Here is a 19,069-nt window from a genome sequence, read left to right on the forward strand (position 1 = left end):
CTCATTGAGAAAAGTGCTCTCTCCATTCATGCCCTATCCATGATTTTTTTAGCAAACCCACACTCTTCTCATCATGTACGTACAGTATATTGATATTTGTCTGCTCCCTGCAGATGACATAGGTTAAGCGCTGACAAATGTTTTTGTTTGCATCGAGTTATTTGAGATAAGTCCCGAAACAACAGATGAAGGAGAGGTGAAATAGAAAAAAATTTGACGCCAAATGGTCACTTTGGGCCACTTTCAGGTCACTCTACATTCAATTGCATAGTAAAAGAGTTTGTTTACATCCGAAACCAGTGTGTGAAAATACCAGTAGGGATGATTAGAGCGCAGTTTGGAATGTCTCCTTCACCTTGTCTCCTCTGTATCCAACACACCCATGTAATGTTTACCATTTCAAATGCAAAATGGTCACTTCAACACCGGGTGGGAACAACACAAAGGCATCCTGCCGCCATTTGAACCTTTTGTAAAGGTAGCTTAACCAGGGGTTACTTTAAATGCTCTTTGTTTTGTATGATTTCATTTTTTCCCCAAACATATTTAAACTCTACTCTTATTTTCTCAACCTTCCAGAGTATTGAAATTACATCCCAAATGTTCTTTTTTTCATAACAGTGACTAAGTAGGCTACTTTAACCCTCGTGTTGCCCTCGGGTCAAATTTGACCCATTTTCAGTTTTTTTATCACAAAAAATGGGCCTTCAAAATACGCGCTGGAAATGTCAACATAAGAAATATCAAATAACTTTGGAAAAAACATAAAAAACCACCCACAACATCAGAAAAGTGACAAAAATGTTGGAAAAAGCCATAATAGTGTTGTTGTTTTTTTCATGGTTGCCGAGAAGACAACACAAAGGTTAAAAGAAAACAATTTTACAATGTATTAAAAATCACATTATCCAGAGAGAGAGAGAGAGAGAGAGAGAGAGAGAGAGAGAGAACATGGTTTCTACAGCAATCATGCTCCATGATCATGCAACCTTATACTTCCACTACTTTTCAGAGGGAAATATTGTGTTTTTTACTGGAGGGCAGCTGCTTACTTTACATCTTACTTTTCAAGATAAGTTTCCACATCCAAAACATCTGATCACTTTATAGAAAATCATGCATTATCTCAGAAAGAAACTACCCAACAGTATTTGAGGGGATTAAAACGAGCTCAAAAACCAACAGCAAAATCCTAGTTGATAATCCAATAATGTCTTACAGTGTAGGCCTAACGCTCACAGGGGCCATTGTCCTGCTAACTGATATTTACTTGCATGCTTTAACTTATGTTGACAGGGCTTCTTTTTTTTTTTGCACTGAAGCAGTTTAAATTGTGGTACTTTTACTCAAGTACAAAATACGAATTGTATATCCACCCCTCTGGAAAACAGCCTAATGCTTTAGGAGGAAAATAACCCAATATGCTTTCTGGTCTTAAAACCGGCTTGTGTTTACATTGGGGGAGGTCATCTTTTACTCCCCATCACTGTGGAGACTGTGGTACGTTTTAGGCACATGCATACACTATTTGACACAGTTTATTTTTATAATTCCTTACATTGCTAAAAGTATATTTAGCTACTTTTACACATGCTTTTTGGTGTTTTGGTTTCCTGGAGGATACAGGAAGAAGGGGGGGGCTCCTCTAGTAGGCTACTGTTGGTGGCCCATTTATCATATCTCCGCCCTCCCCCGGCTCTTTAAATTGCCCCAAAACTCCTCCTGGCTGGCGCCTTTTCCCCGTTATCTGCAGGGACAAGAGACACGCGTGCTACGTCGTGGGACAAAACTTCTCAACCTGCTGGTAAGAATTCAAACGCTTATTTCTATATAAAAGGAAACTATTATTTCTAATTCACAGAGGGGTTGTAGGCTATTTAATGCTGCACGCGCTGGGATTTGAAAGGGGCGGGCTGTGTGTTGCCTGACGAATAAAAGCTGTAGCCTCTATATCAGTGCAAGGCTTTTTAACCGGGTACAACCAGCCAGGCTTAGAGGAAACATTCCGTCTCTAGCCTGCTGAGAGCAGAGGTTGTAGCCGAGCGATAAAGGTGAGTGAGCAAGAAACACGACGCTGGAACTTTGCATGCTCGGGTTTAAAAGCATTTTACAGCGAAGGCTCGAGCTGGAGCTCCGGTGAGGAAGAGCCTGCATGCTTGAAAGGTGAAGCCGTCTTTTGTTGCTCTGGCCCCGGGCTTTCGTCGCCGCAAATGAACCCAAAAGCACCTCGCTCGCTTGCATTTTCTGTGCTTATTTATTCATATATTTATTTTTATATATATATATTTTTTTTAAAGTGGCCCTGCAGGCTCGATTTAGCTTGCAAAATTCCGCCGATAACACATGAGCCATTGTAGGTGGATATGTCCACGGCCCCGGCGTGCAGACACGCTGTGAGATAGTTTAATGCTTAGGCCCGATTAATGGTCACAACACTAACTACACAGCAATGGGGCCTGTAAACATGGTTGGTACGGGGAAAGGATCGCCGGGTTCAGCAGTCTGTTGCAGATTTTTTTCATTTTTATTAATTTTTTTTATGCGGCGTCCGACCTCCTACGGAGTCCCAGCTATGCGAGCCGCCGGTTTGGTGTCAATCCCTCTTGTGTGCCACCGTTAGCGGTGGAATGGATCTCAGATGAGACCGAAATAGACCTCGAAATAAAAGCGGATTGAGTTAAACGCGTTTGAGGTTTATAGCACGGTCATATAGATATACAAATATTGTGGGTTTGTGTGTGTGTGTGTGTGTGTGTGTGTGAAGTCTGACCGGTGTGACTTATTTCCTAGGTCTGAAAAGCTAAGCAAACATGAGCGACAAGGGGACAGTTTCACCAAAAGAAAAGGAGGCAACAGAGAAGAGGGGGCGTGGAAGACCCCGCAAGCAGCCCCAAGTGAAGACCTCTGACGTAAATATTGCCCATTTAACTATTTATTTTTTAAGATTTGTTGGAAAGTGTCCATTAGATCAGCTATGTGAATATCAACAACCCTAAAACATAAAAAGTTGCCTTATGCATTGAGAAAAGGAAGGCCTTTAAGGTGTTAAACCGGAACCAAAACCAGCTCCCAGCTGTTCCAGTTGATGCTCAGGTAGATTAGATTATAGCAAGTAAAGTGCTCATGCAGATAACATAAGCCCTTGCTATTCTACTGAGCTCTCAGGGAATCAAGATATGGCTGCAGCAAGACCCTGTGACCATTTGCTCACCCCTTATCGGTGTAAGCGTAGTCTACAACAAACGGCCTGTGTGTCTCACAGGTTTGTAAGCAACCTGCAACTCAACACCTTTAAACCGATATTAACCCCCTTTGTGACCCACCTCTGCTCGTCATGTAATGGATGACACGGCCGAGTCGAAGCACAGACTGGCTCATATAGCTGTCACTCAGCGCCGGGTGTTTTTAGTATTGAATTGCTCGGTTGCCATGAGCTGCGGTTGTAAACACTCTTGCAATGCAACAGGAGAAAGGTCTGCCATGACGTAGCCTACAACCCCAAATGATCACATGAACCGATACTGAATTTACCTTTCATTTTGGTGTTGATGGTAATCCCCCACAGGGTTAACTTGGATATTCCCCTTCCTGTACCTCCAGTGAGGCTGCTTTCATTTTTGCTTCTGAATGGCACGTTTTTAGACAAGTGAGGGGGCTGTTTATTAACTTTTTTATCTTCTATTTTAGTTTTTTACCCCCATGGCGTCCTTTGACTATGAGCACCTGTCAGTGCACAACATGAACTTAAAAGACTAACATTGAAAGCTAAACTTTGTGTCCTAGAGTCTTGCAAGTATAGCCCTGCCCGTATAATTTTTTTGTGAAGACCCACTCCTCTCCCTAATATGTGCCGAAAGAAATTCAGCCGATCAAGTGAAATTTGTTAGCTGAGGTATGTGACATGCTAACTTATCTTTCGATTGTCAGGAACCAAGTGGGTCCCCTACCCCAAAGAGGCCCAGAGGACGGCCGAAGGGCAGCAAAAACAAGACATCCAGCAAGGGCAAAGTAAGTCAATGCTGTTTGTGGACGTGTTTTTCTACATGATTTCGATACATTCAGAGCCGGAATGGCGTCCATGCCAAGAAAAGACTTCACGATGAAGCCACACATGGCGTTTGCTGCTGTCCCATCTTCTTCTCTCGCAACCATTTCCCTTCTCTAACCCCTGATTCCTTTCGGTTGAACACTTTAACGGTAGCTAACCCCATCCTCTTAAAAGGACGTCCTGCTGTTACTTGTGATGTATTGGTTGGCTACAATTTATCCCCCCCCCCCCCCCCCCCCCTTCTGGTGTCAGAAATAGCCTGGCTTGGGTTTCCCATTGTAAAGACCTTGGTTTATTGCCTTTTTTTTTTTGAAGTGATGCTCATTCTGTACTTCCTGTCCTCCTGCTTCCTGCAGCTTGTCATGCACAGTGCAGGTGCAGAGGCCGCAAGACTGTTTCCAAGCTGACACTAAGCACCCCTCCGCCCCCACCCAGCACACAGCCATAGTTCTTTTCTGCCTGTCGTCTCCATAGCAACAACGGATTCTCTCCCTCGCCCCAACCCTCCAGCTCCCCCGTGTGCTCGTCCTTCACTGCTATGTATGGGAAAGAACGGAGAGGGTGTACGAGTAAAACGCACATGCATGCATGCATGCATGCATGTATGATATAGGTTTAGCAGCAAGGGCCGAGCTGCAGAGGGTTTGTGTCTTCGCTCAGTTCCACCAGCTGTCTCTGAGCCTCAGACCAGGTGGCCAGCGAACTGGAGTGCCCTGTGTGCAGTTCCTGTCGGCCTTCCAGATAATAGCCAGTGAACCCAATGCCCCCTTTCCATGTGTCTCATTACAGAAGTACTACTGCCATCTGCAGGCACCTAGAAGCAGAGCTTTGTGGGGATTTGGATTGTTTACTTTTTTACTCTGATACCCACAAAAAATGTCTTAGGGTAACTTTTTTTCAACCTATAAACCCTATTTTCCTATGTATTGGTGTGTAACTGACTGATGGGAACATCAATCTTTGAAATTGTTCCAGTATTCAGCAAGACTGCTGCTAACAACCTACAATGAAGTTATTGGGCAATTGCACACCGTCAATTTACATCTACAAAACATTTTACCACTGACATGCTCAGATAATTGGTTTCTCTGACTACATTGTGGAAAGGATCACTGCCGAGATTGACCTTTTTGTTAGAGTAAGATCCTTTTTTTTAACATAACATCCCTGAAATTGCTATCGCCAAACCCAGACCAGACTCTATTAAAATGGTCATTTCATCAGCGTAAAATACATTTCATTCAAAGTTGAAAGAAAATCCATCTGGGTTCCTCTTTCATCCTATCTCTGTAGCGATCCTTTCTTTGCTGTCAGAAACCTAGAGTACCAACCTGAGCCTGTTGGTGGCAATAACTGTCCTTTTACTGGACAAAATTGGCAATGCATATTTGTTGTATATGATTTTAATTGCTGCTGCCGGTTATAACGTTCTTACTTACTACTGGAGCAATCTTTTTTTTTTTTACTCCCATTAGTCACTTAGATACACTAATGCTTGGGGAAAATAGGGTCCAGGTTGAAAAGAAAACAAAAAGAGCCTTTAACTGAGCAACTAACCTATTGCCCCACCCATAGCTCTTTAAACATTTACTGTATTCCTTCACAGAAGGTAACAACAGCCCCATCTGTTGGGGGGAAACGCAGGGGAAGACCTAAGAAGGAGGTAAGAGTCCCTTGACAAACTGTAACATTAGTACTTAACTTTTTGTTTAAACCATTCCTCCCCCAATTGAATGATTGGTATGACTCTCTGCAGGGCAAAATTGCATTTTCCTAATTCCATGCCGGCCTTCTTCCTCTGAAGACAAGTCATTTTTACTCATTGCAGCTATTTGTGTCAGCCAGAGTGTTCATTTAGAGCAGCTTCTTGGCTGCATAAAGCCCCTACCTGGTCAGGTTTTTAAAGGCAAATCTGAACCTGCATGGCACTGAAAAAGGTTCTTAATCCAAATGCTGAGTAACCTGACAGTTTTTCTTCCTGCGAAATGAGTTGCCAGGCCATGTACAGCAGGTCAAAAAAAGCATGTTTCAATCTAGGAAAAAAGTGCGGTCTTGTAGTAGCATTCCGTCGTGCATGAGTGGTTAGGGCGTACTCTAAAAAAAGTCTGGATTGAATTAGTCACAGGAAGGAATGACCCAAAGTTACCCTCCTAACCAGCCCTCTCCTTTTTATGAATGAACATCTTGGGCAGTGGGGAGCAAAAGCAAGATGCTCCATTGTGACTCACTACTCCTTTTTATTAATCACTTTTAACTACAGATGGCTCACCCTTCCCCTAAGAGTTCTTCATCAAAGAAGTTTTTTTTTTTTTTTTTTTTATGTTAGTGTTTGGGGTAAAGAGTCACGTTGAGGCATGAATCACACGCAGTTATTGTTGATGGCATTTGAGAGGCATTTTCCTTGTGGGTGTAGTCTAGGCCTGACTCTTTTTCTTCCCTACTGTCACAGGAGAAGGAAGAAAAGGCGTCCCAGGAATCATCTGAGGAGGAGGAAGATGAAGAAGAGGACCAGTAATCACAACGCATGCTACCTCACTCAACATACTGACTTACTGTTAACCAGAACTGGGCTGTATCTCCAACACCAGTGCCACCACATGACCACTGTTCACGACAAAGCCCTCTTTGCCAAAAAGAAGGGTTAACACCGTACAAATATCATGCAACAGCACTGGATAGAACGATGGACCTTGCTCAAGCATAGATCTAAGAATTACATGAAAGGTAACAGCCCTTTTCTCTACATGGCATGTTATCACAAGTCTTTTATACTGGACAACAGTGTGCTCTCAGGAGCCTGGACATTTCTGTTCCCCCCCCCCCCCCCCCCCCCCCTCCCTCCTAAAGATGGTTTGTAGGACATTTTCTCTGCTTAATGTTTCTTATTTGTTGTACCCGCATCTGAGATGGTAGGGCATATAGATTTTTCTGTGTTTTGTACTGGACAAAGTGAATTTTACCTATACATGCTGTTTTTTTTTTTTTTTTTTATGTGTGTGAAGTGGTTAACCTATCCTTTGCATCGTATTATAGATGGAGTTGAGCTTCAGTGTTTAGGATGACAATAGGTAACAGATGGTAGAAGCATTTTCCCCATTTCTAATCTGCATAACTGATTTCACCCCGTCCCACCAGTAGAGCAGAACCATCTTTACTCTATCCTGTTTAAAGTTATGCTTTTTGAACTTCCCTCACGGTCCTCGGCATGTAGTGGGGAGATGTAGAAGTGTATCGTTGGTCTGATCAGACTATTCTGATGAATTTACTGTTTTGTTCCTTAGGGTTACATACATTTGAGAAAAAAAAAAGGAGTGTGCTGCTTTTCATGTTATAATAAAACTCAAATTTTTTTTGGTATGTGTTTTTTAAGGATAGGGTTGGCAGAGTTCTAGGCAGAGAGCATCAGTGTCATCTCTTCAGGGAGCTTTTACAAATGCTGTTACATTGGCATCTTTTTGTCTTCGCGTGGTCCTCAGTTTCCAAGCGCTCACCCAATCACTCGTAAGGCAAATTGCAATTGGTCGATCAAGGAGTTTGATTGTAATAGAGGATAGTTGGTGGCACTACTATCCAACAGGGCTGTACGTTTTTTTTCATTCCATCTAGCTCTCACGGCTTCATCTAGCTTGGTCCTTCTGTCATCACTTAGAACAGGAATCAACTTTTAGTCTTTCTGAAGATGTGAGGTGTATGCTGTCTGCTACAAGAAATAAATGGTTGTGTATTTCTAAGTGTCAGGGAACCTGCAGTCACAGTTCACTTAACTGGGTTTTTCCACACACCTAAGCTGCTATAACCTGTTACGAAACCCGGAAAACTGCAAACAGGCAAAACAAGGCCTGGAATTTCATACCTCAACAGCTTACTTTACCATATATAATTGCATTAAACTGGTTATTTGTTTTTTAAAATGTAATCTCTGGCATGAGTTGGGAAGATGTTAATACAAAGTTTTTTTTTTTTGTTTAACCTGACTGTAATGAGCTAAGAAGTCAAGTTTGTCATTGTGTGCACATATGCAGCACGTCTTGGCTCGTTCATAACCGGAGCTTGCAGACAGGTTGTTTCAAATGTGTGAAGCAAGTCAGGGAGACTTGTCAGCTTGCCTTTTGTGTTCGCTGACTGTGGTAGATTAGCAGGTGTGTTTTTATTCTTCTGGTGCACTGAAATGTTGCTTCAGATTTTCATGGACAAATGTTTGTGTGTGTGTTTGTGATAGACTGGGCACTCTTTCCAATTAACGGTTCTGTTGGCCTGTGTGTGTGTGTGTTTGGCACAACAGCACACACCCACCCTCGCCATACTCATACAATGGTCATTTCATGTTTTTCCTCATCGTCTCACTACTCTGGACAACATCGGTATCATTTTTATGTAACCTCTTGCATCCATTCATTTATATACTGTAAACTCAACAGGAAGGGATCATTCTTTTTAATGTACACCGTATATAAATGTACAATGTCTATATTTCTATGGTGCCCTACAACAATTTGTATCAGAAATGGTCAATAAAGAGAAATTTCTTTGTCATTTTTTAATGTATTTTTCTACCCAAACACTTTACATGCAGGTGTGCAGTGTAATTTCCTCTACGCTGTATTGACTTCTCAGCTAGTTAAGCTGCAGATGACAATGAGCACAAAGACAAAGTTATATTACTTTATTATGTTTAAATCAACAGGCTCAATTACCTCCTAAAGCAACAAACTGGTACAACAGTCTGAAGGTTTCACTTTATAACAGTGCTGCCAAGTTCATTCACATCAGTAGTTATTTGACTTTGTGACAAACCAATGAAATAGAGATGTCATAATTTAAAATAAATGTACAAAGTCTTAATAGAATGCATATACAATGACCAGTGAGATTTAAAGATGAGTGGGGAGCACAAAGGAAAATGTTCTGGGGTAAAGATGTTTACATGTTGAAACTATTAAGTCATTCTGAAACACCTTAATGTCATACCTGACATCAAATCCAGATATTATCTGTACAAGACATTTTATATTCACAACCTATAAATGTTCCCCTTCAAGAACAGTTTAAACAATGCTGTTTTTAGTTTACATTCCTAATAAAATTCAGGAAGATTTACAATTCATCAAGAAAAAGAGCAAGGTTTCCTGAGTGCTTGATACAGTCATACCTATGGCATTCATCTTCAGCTGGAGGTACATTTGTGCTGGTGCCATGCGTTGTAGACAGGACATATTTAGGGCACTAGTCATAGCTCATTTTGTGGATGAGGAGGTCGGTGTTATTTACTTCCATATCTGGCTTTGCATGCCATTGATAAGCGTCATAGGATTTGGCAAAACCACTAAAAGATCTGGATCGTGGGGCAGCTTGGTAAATTCTGAGAGGCAATTCAAACCAAAAAGTGTCTATTCAACCTTTTGACTCAAAATGAAACTGAAATAAAATCACAACCTAATCTGAACATTTAAATATCTTAAATCTTATCTTTATCAATATGAAACTTGAGTTTAAAACTGAATTTTTGAAGTCATGCTAGTCTTTTACGTCAACAAATGAGACTCTTGAAAACTAAAAGCACTTCGTCAAAGAAGCCATAATTGTTCTTAATGCACTGCAAACAACACAGCAACCCATGATCACAAACCCCCGTCGGTCCGTGCAACGTCTTGTGTAACCCACAGGAACATTAGCGCCCGCCGCATGTCGCCCACAACAACACCATGAATGTAAACAACAGCATGAGCCTACAGGAACCTTTATCTTTGGTGAGATTCCACCTTTCGAAACTTTGAGTCATGTCGCTGAATACCACAGTAAGAAAAGGTTTGAATAAATAATTTCAAATAAATAAATGTCTGGTAATGCATCTGTTAGGCACACAGGATTGGCATTGTCACTCTGTCTGTACATTCAAATGGTGGCAACAAAAAATCAAAACAAAGAAAATCTTGTGCATGACTTGGAAGAATGACTCATATCTGTGGCTGAACGTTTTCTCCACTCTGCCATGGTCTTCTACCATCATGCATTGACGTCTTTGGTCAGAAGAGGGCGTCGCTGTTGATAACTTTTGGCCCAACCTTGTACAATCTGAGGACATACAATGCAAAGTGCAAGCAGGGTTTAGTTGAGCACTGTAATTTATTTCAGAATTTAAGCACCATATTGTTTCTGATGAGGATATGTGAAACCGTTGTGACTATAGAGGGTCAGTTCACCCAACAAAAAAAAAACAAGACTTACCACCCCCACCCCCCCAGTGGTATCAAGCCATGATGATGTTTCCGTTTAATGTGATGAGCCCGTAAGATTTCTGCATCTGGAACAGTGTCCTGGTTACTGAATATAATCCACAGCCCTCAATGTTAAAAGTATTAAAATTATCCTTAGTAACAGGGACACTGGTTCTAAGAAAGTCCTGTTTCTTTTGAGTTTTTTTTAAGCAACACAAATGAAATTCCATTCACTTTCTCTGTATTGAATTGGCAGCAGGGACGGATATCCCAAAAGCCCAGCAGCTAAGACACAAATCAACTAGTAGTAAGTAGTAATCCTGTAGGAGCAGGTGACAAAACGATGTTTTATTATTTGGGTGAGATGACCCTTTAAAGACATTATACTGGCCTATTGTTCCTATTTCATATTTTCATAACTGTGGAGTAAAAACATAATGAGCAACTATGCCCATGGTCAATACTGCCACCTAGTGTTTCCCATGGCTCAGTGCATGATTGGACTCAACCAGGCCAATCATTTCATTTTGTTAGTGCTATTCCATCCATAACCATCTATTCAATCTATTTCTATTCCAGCTATTTCTATACTACAGTATTTGTACCACCAGGAGAGTACAGATGAACTTCAGAAGCAGGTAAGACACCTTTGGTTTAACATTTAAATAGCATGGCAGCCACATGTAGACAATGACATAGATCTGGTTTAAGAAATTAATGTTACATACATACATTAAACATAGGACAATAAATCATCTATCTTTAGAAACTAATGTTCCCAAACATAAATATTAATTCCAGGACATGATTGAGAGGCCACATTTTGTGTAGAAAAACAAATTGTCAGTCAAGTTTATAAAATATCTGATCACTTGAGAGGAACTCTATTGTGAGGGATGTACGGCCTTCTACTATATTACTACTACCACCACTATCATATTTTCTACTGTACTTTTTGCAGCTGAGTTTCTATTGTGGAGAAGGAAGTGACTAACCAATTGAGGAACTTGTGTGCTGTTAGCGTGAATGGTGCAACCATAGACAACCACAGTGTTGAAAAAAATACACAGAGGAAACAAGTAAACAGTAGATATGTCTTTTGTGGAAAATATGGTCAGTTGTATTAAGACTTGACTTGTAATTCAACCCTCTACATTTAGAAAGAATGTGCACCTTCCTTATGGTAGCATTAATTGAAGGATTTTTCACATGCTAACTGGACTTAGCAATACATTTTCTAAGTGATAATGTTGCAATCTTCTATTGATTTTACAATGACAACTTGTCTCACTTGCAGTTAGAAAATGTCCCAAAGGACACAAAACTCTACAGTAGTTTGAAAAGAAGCTGTGCATCATACCCTTGTATCCTCCTCTCTCCACAGCATTTCTTGCTCGGCTTCATTAAGTTCCTCTGATGGATCATATGTGTATACTGGTAACAGCTGATGACGAAGTCTGTCAATTCTGTGGAACAAAATGAAATAAATCATTGATTTAATCCCTAACACTTTGTCACAGAAGTGAATCAATCAAGTTTATCATGAAAGCACTGTGAAATCAAAGAAGGTAGATTACAAGCCTACCTCCTTTTTTTACGAATGTACATGACCTGAAACAAAATGAAGAGAATTACATATACTGTGTCTCTCACCTAGTTATCACAGTGTTTTTTTTATGTTATGTTATATTTCAACTGAACTTTGCAGCTTGTATATACAATGTTTATCAGGAAGTCACTTTTGCGTAGGTCGTCTTACGCCAACCAACCCAACTAGCCACTTACCACAGCTGCAGCTATTCCAATAATAGTGATGAGGAAAAATGGCACCAACACATAGCCGACCGCCACATCCCCATCTATGGTGGCAGGGGGCTCAGTAGTGGTGTTCATTGCATATGTTCAGGAGATGGGGGACACAGGGTGCTGCTCGTGCAGGGCCTTTACAAGCAGCGAACCCCCTCCCTATGACTGACAGTGGGCTCTCTCCTCAGGCTGCCTCATCCTTCTCGTTCATGTGACTTCCACATGGTGCCCTTCCTAATCAGGGAGAAATCTGATGGAACACGGAATGAAAATAATTTGCTCACAGTAATAAGAATATCAAGGAAGTAGTACAATTGCGTAATGGCCGATAAGTTGCTTGTTGGGATACATTTCCCCAAATTGAAAAAGGAAAACTGCTAATTAGCTAGCTACATGTCGTAACGGAAAAAAGTCCATGTCTTGTTGTTAGCAAGTAACGTTACCCTAAAAGACGCTTTACTTGCTGCGGTTAGTTGGTTTCCTGGAACTTGGTCATATATGCTCGTGTGGCAGCCGCAAGCAGACTATACTATGATAACAACTGTTGTCAATTTACTTTCCTGTTTAAAAGCTTCGCATTACGGCTATAAACCTGTTAGCCCGCGTTACAAGCTAACGTTCTACATAGCTGACGTTACCGTTAGCTGTCGTGGATGACAGCAGTGCTGACAAGTTGTTTGCAAGCTGAAACTAGCCTTCTGCATCAAGACGAGGTTGATTTCTAACGAGCTACAATAGACCTGTTTATAGTTTTTGATACATTGTAATGAATTCTCACTCACTGTAAGATGTGGAAAATCCTCTCTTTTGAGTAACGTTATGTTGTGGTTCGCGGTCGCCCGTTAGCAGCAACAACAGCGACACTTCCTGTCTAAATCTGTCAGAATAAAAGCAGCATGACCACACAAAACTGCACCAATTATGTGTCAGATAATACTCCTCCTATGTAGTCCTACTTATCACATTTTTGCCCTTTTTTTCTTCTCACCGACAAATTATGAAAACAACATGCCCAGCTGAGTTTGACAAAAAAAACTGGTAAAGCCCATAGACTATATTGAAAATGTATACAGTCTACGGTAAAGCCCCATCTGCTAGCAGCAGCATGTGAGTAACTTAAAAATGAAGAATCCGTGATTTATACAAGATAGAAGTCCAGGGTTACTGTTGTTATTTATCATTATTCTACGATTTTATGTGGTGGTTGGTTACTGTCTCTGGTTGGATGTAATAGTTAATAGTAAAATGGTGTTTTAGGGAAACAACAATGCGCATGCCTAAAGCTGCAATTTGATTGGCTATTTGCCGGGTACTGTTGTCGTCATTACATCGTAGTAGTAAGTTTACGTGAAGCTTTGAAATGTTACGTAGTGGTTCGTTCTGGAGGACTTGTCAGAGAAGACGCTTATTTCTTTGCTTTCCTGTCACGTGTGTGTTGTTCAGTGAGGGATACCTAGTTAAAAACAGGCTTTCAGGTTCTAAAGGGAAAAATGTCAAACATGAGAGCAGCAGGACAACGCGGTAAAAAACAAATGGCTAACTTTACCGCGTTGTCCTACGTAACGTTTCATAAACTGACAGTAGGCTACACAAACGGGGAATTGAGCAGGGTTACGAACTGTTAGGTCAGAGTGATAGAGAAATATGGCTCTGTGTTAGGTGAACTGGTACCCTATGGGTCCAGTGGGATTATCACCTGTGTTGACAACGTCATGTGGACTGGCGCATTGCGGCGGATTTTCCCGTGGGCAGAGCAGTGCCACATGGTAGGAAACACTGACACGCAGGTGGACCAGAAACACCTGGCTACAGGAAGAACGTTTTACAGAGATACACCAAAGGAGTTTTGAAAGTTTGCAAACCGTGATGCTGTTTGAAAGTTGTACACAGGAACACTTAAGCATTCAAAACCAGTTGAAGCCATGTCTGTGATACAAATATAAATACCAGCATCTACATAACTTTTTTCAACAGCTCTCCAAAATCCAGGAAGAAAAACTCCATGATGTTTTTGACTGAGGCTACCAGTTAACCATGTCACAGCATCCATCCATCCATCCATCCATCCACCCACCCACCCAAGTAAGAATGAATCTATCTCCTGTCTTTAAAAATGCCCAACCAGTCGGTGACTCTTTTATCTGGGCTTCACCATAAACGATGGGTTGATTTATGTATAAGGAAGAAAAATATATTTCTGTTGTTTTTTTACTTACCATTTGTTAAAACCTACATCTATGGGTAAAACAATTTTTTTAAAGACATTTTGAATAGCTGTCCAATAGGGCTGCACAATTAATCCAATTTTAATCGCGATCACGATTTAGACTTCCCACGATCAAATTTGCGTGATCGAGCGATTATTTTTTTAAAGCGTCATTTCAAAGAACGCTCCGTGTTTTTTGCAAAGCCAATCTCCCGCTCCGTAAAGCCGTCTGATCTTGAGCTAGTCAGAGTAGTTTATTGCACCGCGCAGCTAAGTTTCTAGATTTAGACAGTCCCAGAGGACAGAGTAACGGGAGGAAAACTCAACAGAGCAGCCGGTTATGCGTCAGTCTCAAGGTTTACCAGTTTACCAGTAAACGCAACACTTTGTCCCGGCTGTGTTTTTCAGACAACAGCGGTGACCAGTGCTAGTCGGTGCTAGCGTCTGTTAGCTGTTAGCTCGTCTAGGAAGCACCGGTGCTAATGTCCTCGCATCCGCTGCAATGCTGTTTACATGGATAGGCTATGGTTTAATTTTCCAATACATGACCCATTTTGTCTGTAAAGTCGTGCCTGTGTTGGATCTCTCCTTTACTCTCTCTCCTCTACTCTCCGAGAGCGGCCGCCGGTCCACACTTCTGATATTTGTCTACAGTTTTAATTTTTTATTAACACAGCTGTATATTGTTAAGTATGAGGGGCAAACCTGTATTTGTACCTGTGTTTCCATGGTAACTCTGCTATCGCGGCCGCCACGGCGAACAACACAGAAGAAGTTATTGAATGCAACTAACTTCAGTTGGTAGAGTAACAGCGTGAGACGGAGCTGCTGGACCTGGACCTGGGATGTGACCCATTGCAAGAATATCATAGTTCATAAAAATGCAGCCCATTGACGATACAGACATTTCATACACACGCCGTGTGTATGCGCCGTTCGACCCGTGCTGGACCCGTTCATAATGATCAGCCATCTCTCTGTGAGTAGCGTCCATCACACTCCCTCTCGCAGTTATTAATAGCCTACGTGACGACAAAATTTGTTTTGGTAAAATCAACAAATAATCGTGAGAATAATCGCGATCAAAATTTTGATCAAAATAATCGTGATTATCATTTTGGCCATAATCGTGCAGCCCTACTGTCCAAAGATCTTGTAAACTAGACCCATTCAATGTAATATCCTGTACAGAGTTTAATGGACTTACATAACCCCTAGTGCTGGAGGTGCCGGGGGGAGAGGGCACTCTGATGCACATGCTATGAGACTGCCATAACATATGGGACTTCCGAGGTGAATTTGCGCCTATTTTGAAGGTATTCAAAGATGTGAAGTTCCACTTTGTCCTAGTCTATTTGTAATAGGGGATCCTTCTGTTCTGAGGGAACAGCTGTTATGCTGGGTTACAAACAGATCATGTGTGAATGGAAGGCCACCAACTTGGTATTTGGCAGCACTAGACAAGCTGTCTTTCAGACTTATGAACAACGTAGACCTTTTACCTGAAGAAATGAACCAACATGAAGTTCCTTGATGGTATTTCAACTCACTGTAAACTCTCTTAACCTCCATCTTATTGTAACTATTGTAAAAACATTTTTTTGTTTTTACAATGCAGTGCTTTTGTTTACACTGCAAATATTCTCTCCTGCCGTTCTATCTCGCCATAGAGTAAAGTATTTGAGCCCGACTGATAAAGGTTTTTCAAGGCCGATACGAATATCTGGTTATTTGAAAATCTGATGTGCCGATATATCGGCCAATATATATATTTTCTAAGTCCAGAAACAAAAACACAAACAGATTTCCCTAACATTAGTTATTTGTAGTTATGTATGAGTTCTCACTAAAATAATGGTATAATAATTTGTTTTATTGTCACAACAGAACAGGGGAACATCAAAATATATTAAAGTTCTGATAAATAAAATGTATAAAAATACAAATTTAAGATATGAAACTTAAAGTCCTTTGAAGAAAAACACATTAACCAAAAAAAATCAGTGTTGCCAACAGCGTTGTAGAGCGCCTTCTGGTGGACAAACTATGCAACACCAACGCTAATACCATGGTTGACAGTCCGTATTTATTTTTTAAATATTAATTTATCAGAATCATTTATTTGTCATTATAAATTGTATTTTATTTTTTTTCAAATCTACCGTTTATAAATGCCAAAACTGATCGGGAAATGCCCTATATCGGCTGATCTATCGGTTGGGCTCTACAAGAAACTAATTATAGAGATTGATCTGGCCAAGAATGTAGTTTTGAATTAAAAAAATAACAGATCATATCTTGAATAATGAAACCATATTCAACATTAATGCTGCATGCCTGTTAACAATTCAACACATCCTCCAACAGCACCAAGTGACAATAACAACAACTCTACATGGTGCCGTGTGAGAGAAACTCTTGACAGTCAAGAGTTTGCCACGTGACCTTGTAGGTGTACTGTATGTATGCGAGACTACTTCCAGTACTTCAGAATCATGCTATATTACTGATCTGTGTATTATTTTGTCCGTTACAGAGAGTATTGGAGATGGATGCCCATGTAACTTGCCATTTAATATATTTTATGTGGATGAGGCCTTCTAGATGTGTTTTAATATGGGAAAGGTTAGTTTTCACAAACTGTTTGCATCCAAAACTGGTTTACTACTGATCATTAGTTTACTGTTATAATTATGTAACTTCGTATTTGTTGGATCTCTGGGGAAGGAGGCTCACAGTTCAATTGAGAATTAAGAAAAGGTTCAATGCAACAGAATGATGAAGATGATAAGACAAGAAGACACAAAACATGATAACACTGCAGCTGACAGCGGACTGGATCCATGCGTCCCCTGATGGAGTCACATGAAACCAGTCCTGAATATTCCTAAATCACACACACATTTATGCCCTGCAACTGGGGGCGGTTCTTTTTCACCTGGTCCATTCAAATCCATTCTCATTGGTCTGCCGTTGGTATGGCAACATGCCGGCACGTCTTCACTGTCCAATGAGGGTGGAGATGCCGCTAAACCCCGCCCCTTTGTGGTTGTTTTTTTGGTCACGGATCAAAAGGTTCTATCATGTAACTGTGAAACTCTAACATCAATACAGTTTAATCAACATTGTATTGTCTTAGCCTAGACTACGACCCCAGGGGGCAGGAGACAGGAGGCCACCTTTTGGACAAAAGGATCTGACAAGAGACAAAGGGGTTGCACAGGTTAAATACAAGAAAAAGCCCAATATTCGTCCAAACCCAAATCTTGGATTTAGTGCATCCCTAACATTTACCATCGGGTGAATTACATTAGGGCGGGGCAGGACAATCAGATAGGCAAAAAGCAAAACTAGACAAGACAGGAAAGCAGAACAAACAGACCCTCACCGGGGAGGAAACTGAGACACAAACACAAGGAGACAAGACGGGACCAAAAACAAACACAGAAACCACCCAAACCCTCACAAATTATGATCATTATTTTATTGAGAACTCATAAATAACTAATGTTAGGAAAATCTGTTTATGTTTTGCAACACGTTTCTGGATTTTGTTTTTAAAAATATGTATCGGCATATCGGATTTTTAAATAACCAAATATTCGTACAGGCCTTAAAAATCCTTTTTTTGTCGGGCTCTAGTCACCAATGGTAATACTGTGTTGTATTGATGTCTACTTAGCTAGTGTTGTATGCGGCATCTTTAACAAAATAAAAACCATAAATCTCATAAAAAGAAACTGACCAAGTTGAACTAAGCCTGACAGTGAGTTTTACTACAAAACCTTAACAGACTACTTCACTCATCGGCGTCCTCGGGCACACAGAAGCAGGAAAAAAAGGTACATTTGAAGGAGGATAATAAACCTTGGATTCCTTTCTTCTTTTTCTTCTTGGGTTCACTGACCTCTGCAAATTAAAAGGGTTGTCAGCGATTTCCTCTTTGAAGATATTAGCCTACTGTAAATAGAGGAGGTGAATATTTCCTACCAAGTTTTAGCAAGGAATTTATACTGTTGGAGGACTGGCTCAAAACGGAGTTGGATGCTTCGACGCTGTTTGGATGAACTGATGCGATGCTTACAACGTCACGGTCCATAGATGGTCTTGTTTGTCACTATCAGCGAACGACTCAAATACAATGTCACTGACCGGTTCCAATATGTAGATTCTTCTATCATCCTCAGCTTTCTGACTGTTGGTCTTGTTCTGCACAGCCTGAAGACTACACAAACACACATATACTGTACACACAACCATTGTTGGTCCATACAAGATCAAAAGAGCAGTGCCTGTCCAGACTGTCCAGATAGAGGAAAACAGCAACGTTATCTTTTTGAGGGCGGGGGTGCGCCTGTCTTGATAGCCCTTATCCAAATTGTAAAGCCGTATTAGACAGTGTCATCTTACAGTAGGACACCCCAGGCAGAAAGACAACCAGAGGGACTGGAGATTGGACATCTGCTTTGTGTAGTACGTTGTATTGTACTGGCAAACGGATTTTTATACATGCTGTTACAGGTTGATTGGGGGGGGGGGGGGCTCCAAGTTCTCAAGCCATGCTGCCTGTTCATAGTCTGAGACAGCTGTTTCTACTACCTGCCATTACTCACATATTCTGCATGTTGTGGAAATGCAAAGATGTGTATCTAATATACATGGACTTCAAAAAAAAAAAGACTGCACAAAGACTGTACTGTACAAATGCTATCCACAGTATGTAGTAAGTATCAAAAGTAAAAGTAGCATTTTACTGTCTTAGTTGCTTAAAGTAGTTAGTTTCAATTACTTACA

The 19,069-nt window shown here is 40.9% G+C and overlaps 2 protein-coding genes across 9 annotated transcripts; one reads left to right on the forward strand and one right to left on the reverse strand.

Moving 5' to 3' along the window:
* Positions 1 to 1,693: 1,693 nt before the first annotated feature.
* On the forward strand, positions 1,694 to 7,865 carry hmga1a (high mobility group AT-hook 1a). 3 transcript variants are annotated; one of them, XM_032520440.1, is made up of 5 exons: positions 1,694 to 1,804; positions 2,791 to 2,909; positions 3,928 to 4,008; positions 5,655 to 5,711; positions 6,498 to 7,865. In XM_032520440.1, the coding sequence occupies exons 2-5, from the start codon at positions 2,811 to 2,813 to the stop codon at positions 6,561 to 6,563; spliced, it is 303 nt and encodes a 100-aa protein (XP_032376331.1). In that variant the 5' UTR covers positions 1,694 to 1,804; positions 2,791 to 2,810; the 3' UTR covers positions 6,564 to 7,865. The 3 variants fall into 3 exon arrangements, with proteins under 3 accessions (XP_032376331.1, XP_032376330.1, XP_032376332.1); XM_032520439.1 differs by lacking the exon at positions 1,694 to 1,804 and adding an exon at positions 1,919 to 2,051; XM_032520441.1 differs by lacking the exon at positions 1,694 to 1,804 and adding an exon at positions 1,942 to 2,163.
* A 709-nt stretch (positions 7,866 to 8,574) lies between these two features.
* On the reverse strand, positions 8,575 to 13,074 carry smim29 (small integral membrane protein 29). 6 transcript variants are annotated; one of them, XM_032520438.1, is made up of 6 exons: positions 12,852 to 13,074; positions 12,049 to 12,319; positions 11,849 to 11,874; positions 11,624 to 11,729; positions 10,277 to 10,349; positions 8,575 to 10,120 (listed from the first exon to the last, which is right to left on the reverse strand). In XM_032520438.1, exons 2-5 carry the CDS (start codon positions 12,154 to 12,156, stop codon positions 10,296 to 10,298), a joined length of 294 nt encoding a protein of 97 aa, XP_032376329.1. In that variant the 5' UTR covers positions 12,157 to 12,319; positions 12,852 to 13,074; the 3' UTR covers positions 8,575 to 10,120; positions 10,277 to 10,295. The 6 variants fall into 6 exon arrangements, with proteins under 6 accessions (XP_032376329.1, XP_032376326.1, XP_032376323.1 ...); XM_032520435.1 differs by having other exon boundaries at positions 10,274 to 10,349; XM_032520437.1 differs by having other exon boundaries at positions 10,033 to 10,120; positions 10,283 to 10,349.
* Between the last annotated feature and the right edge of the window lie 5,995 nt (positions 13,075 to 19,069).

This window comes from Etheostoma spectabile, chromosome 7 (assembly GCF_008692095.1).
Source record: "Etheostoma spectabile isolate EspeVRDwgs_2016 chromosome 7, UIUC_Espe_1.0, whole genome shotgun sequence".
NCBI lineage: Eukaryota > Metazoa > Chordata > Actinopteri > Perciformes > Percidae > Etheostoma > Etheostoma spectabile.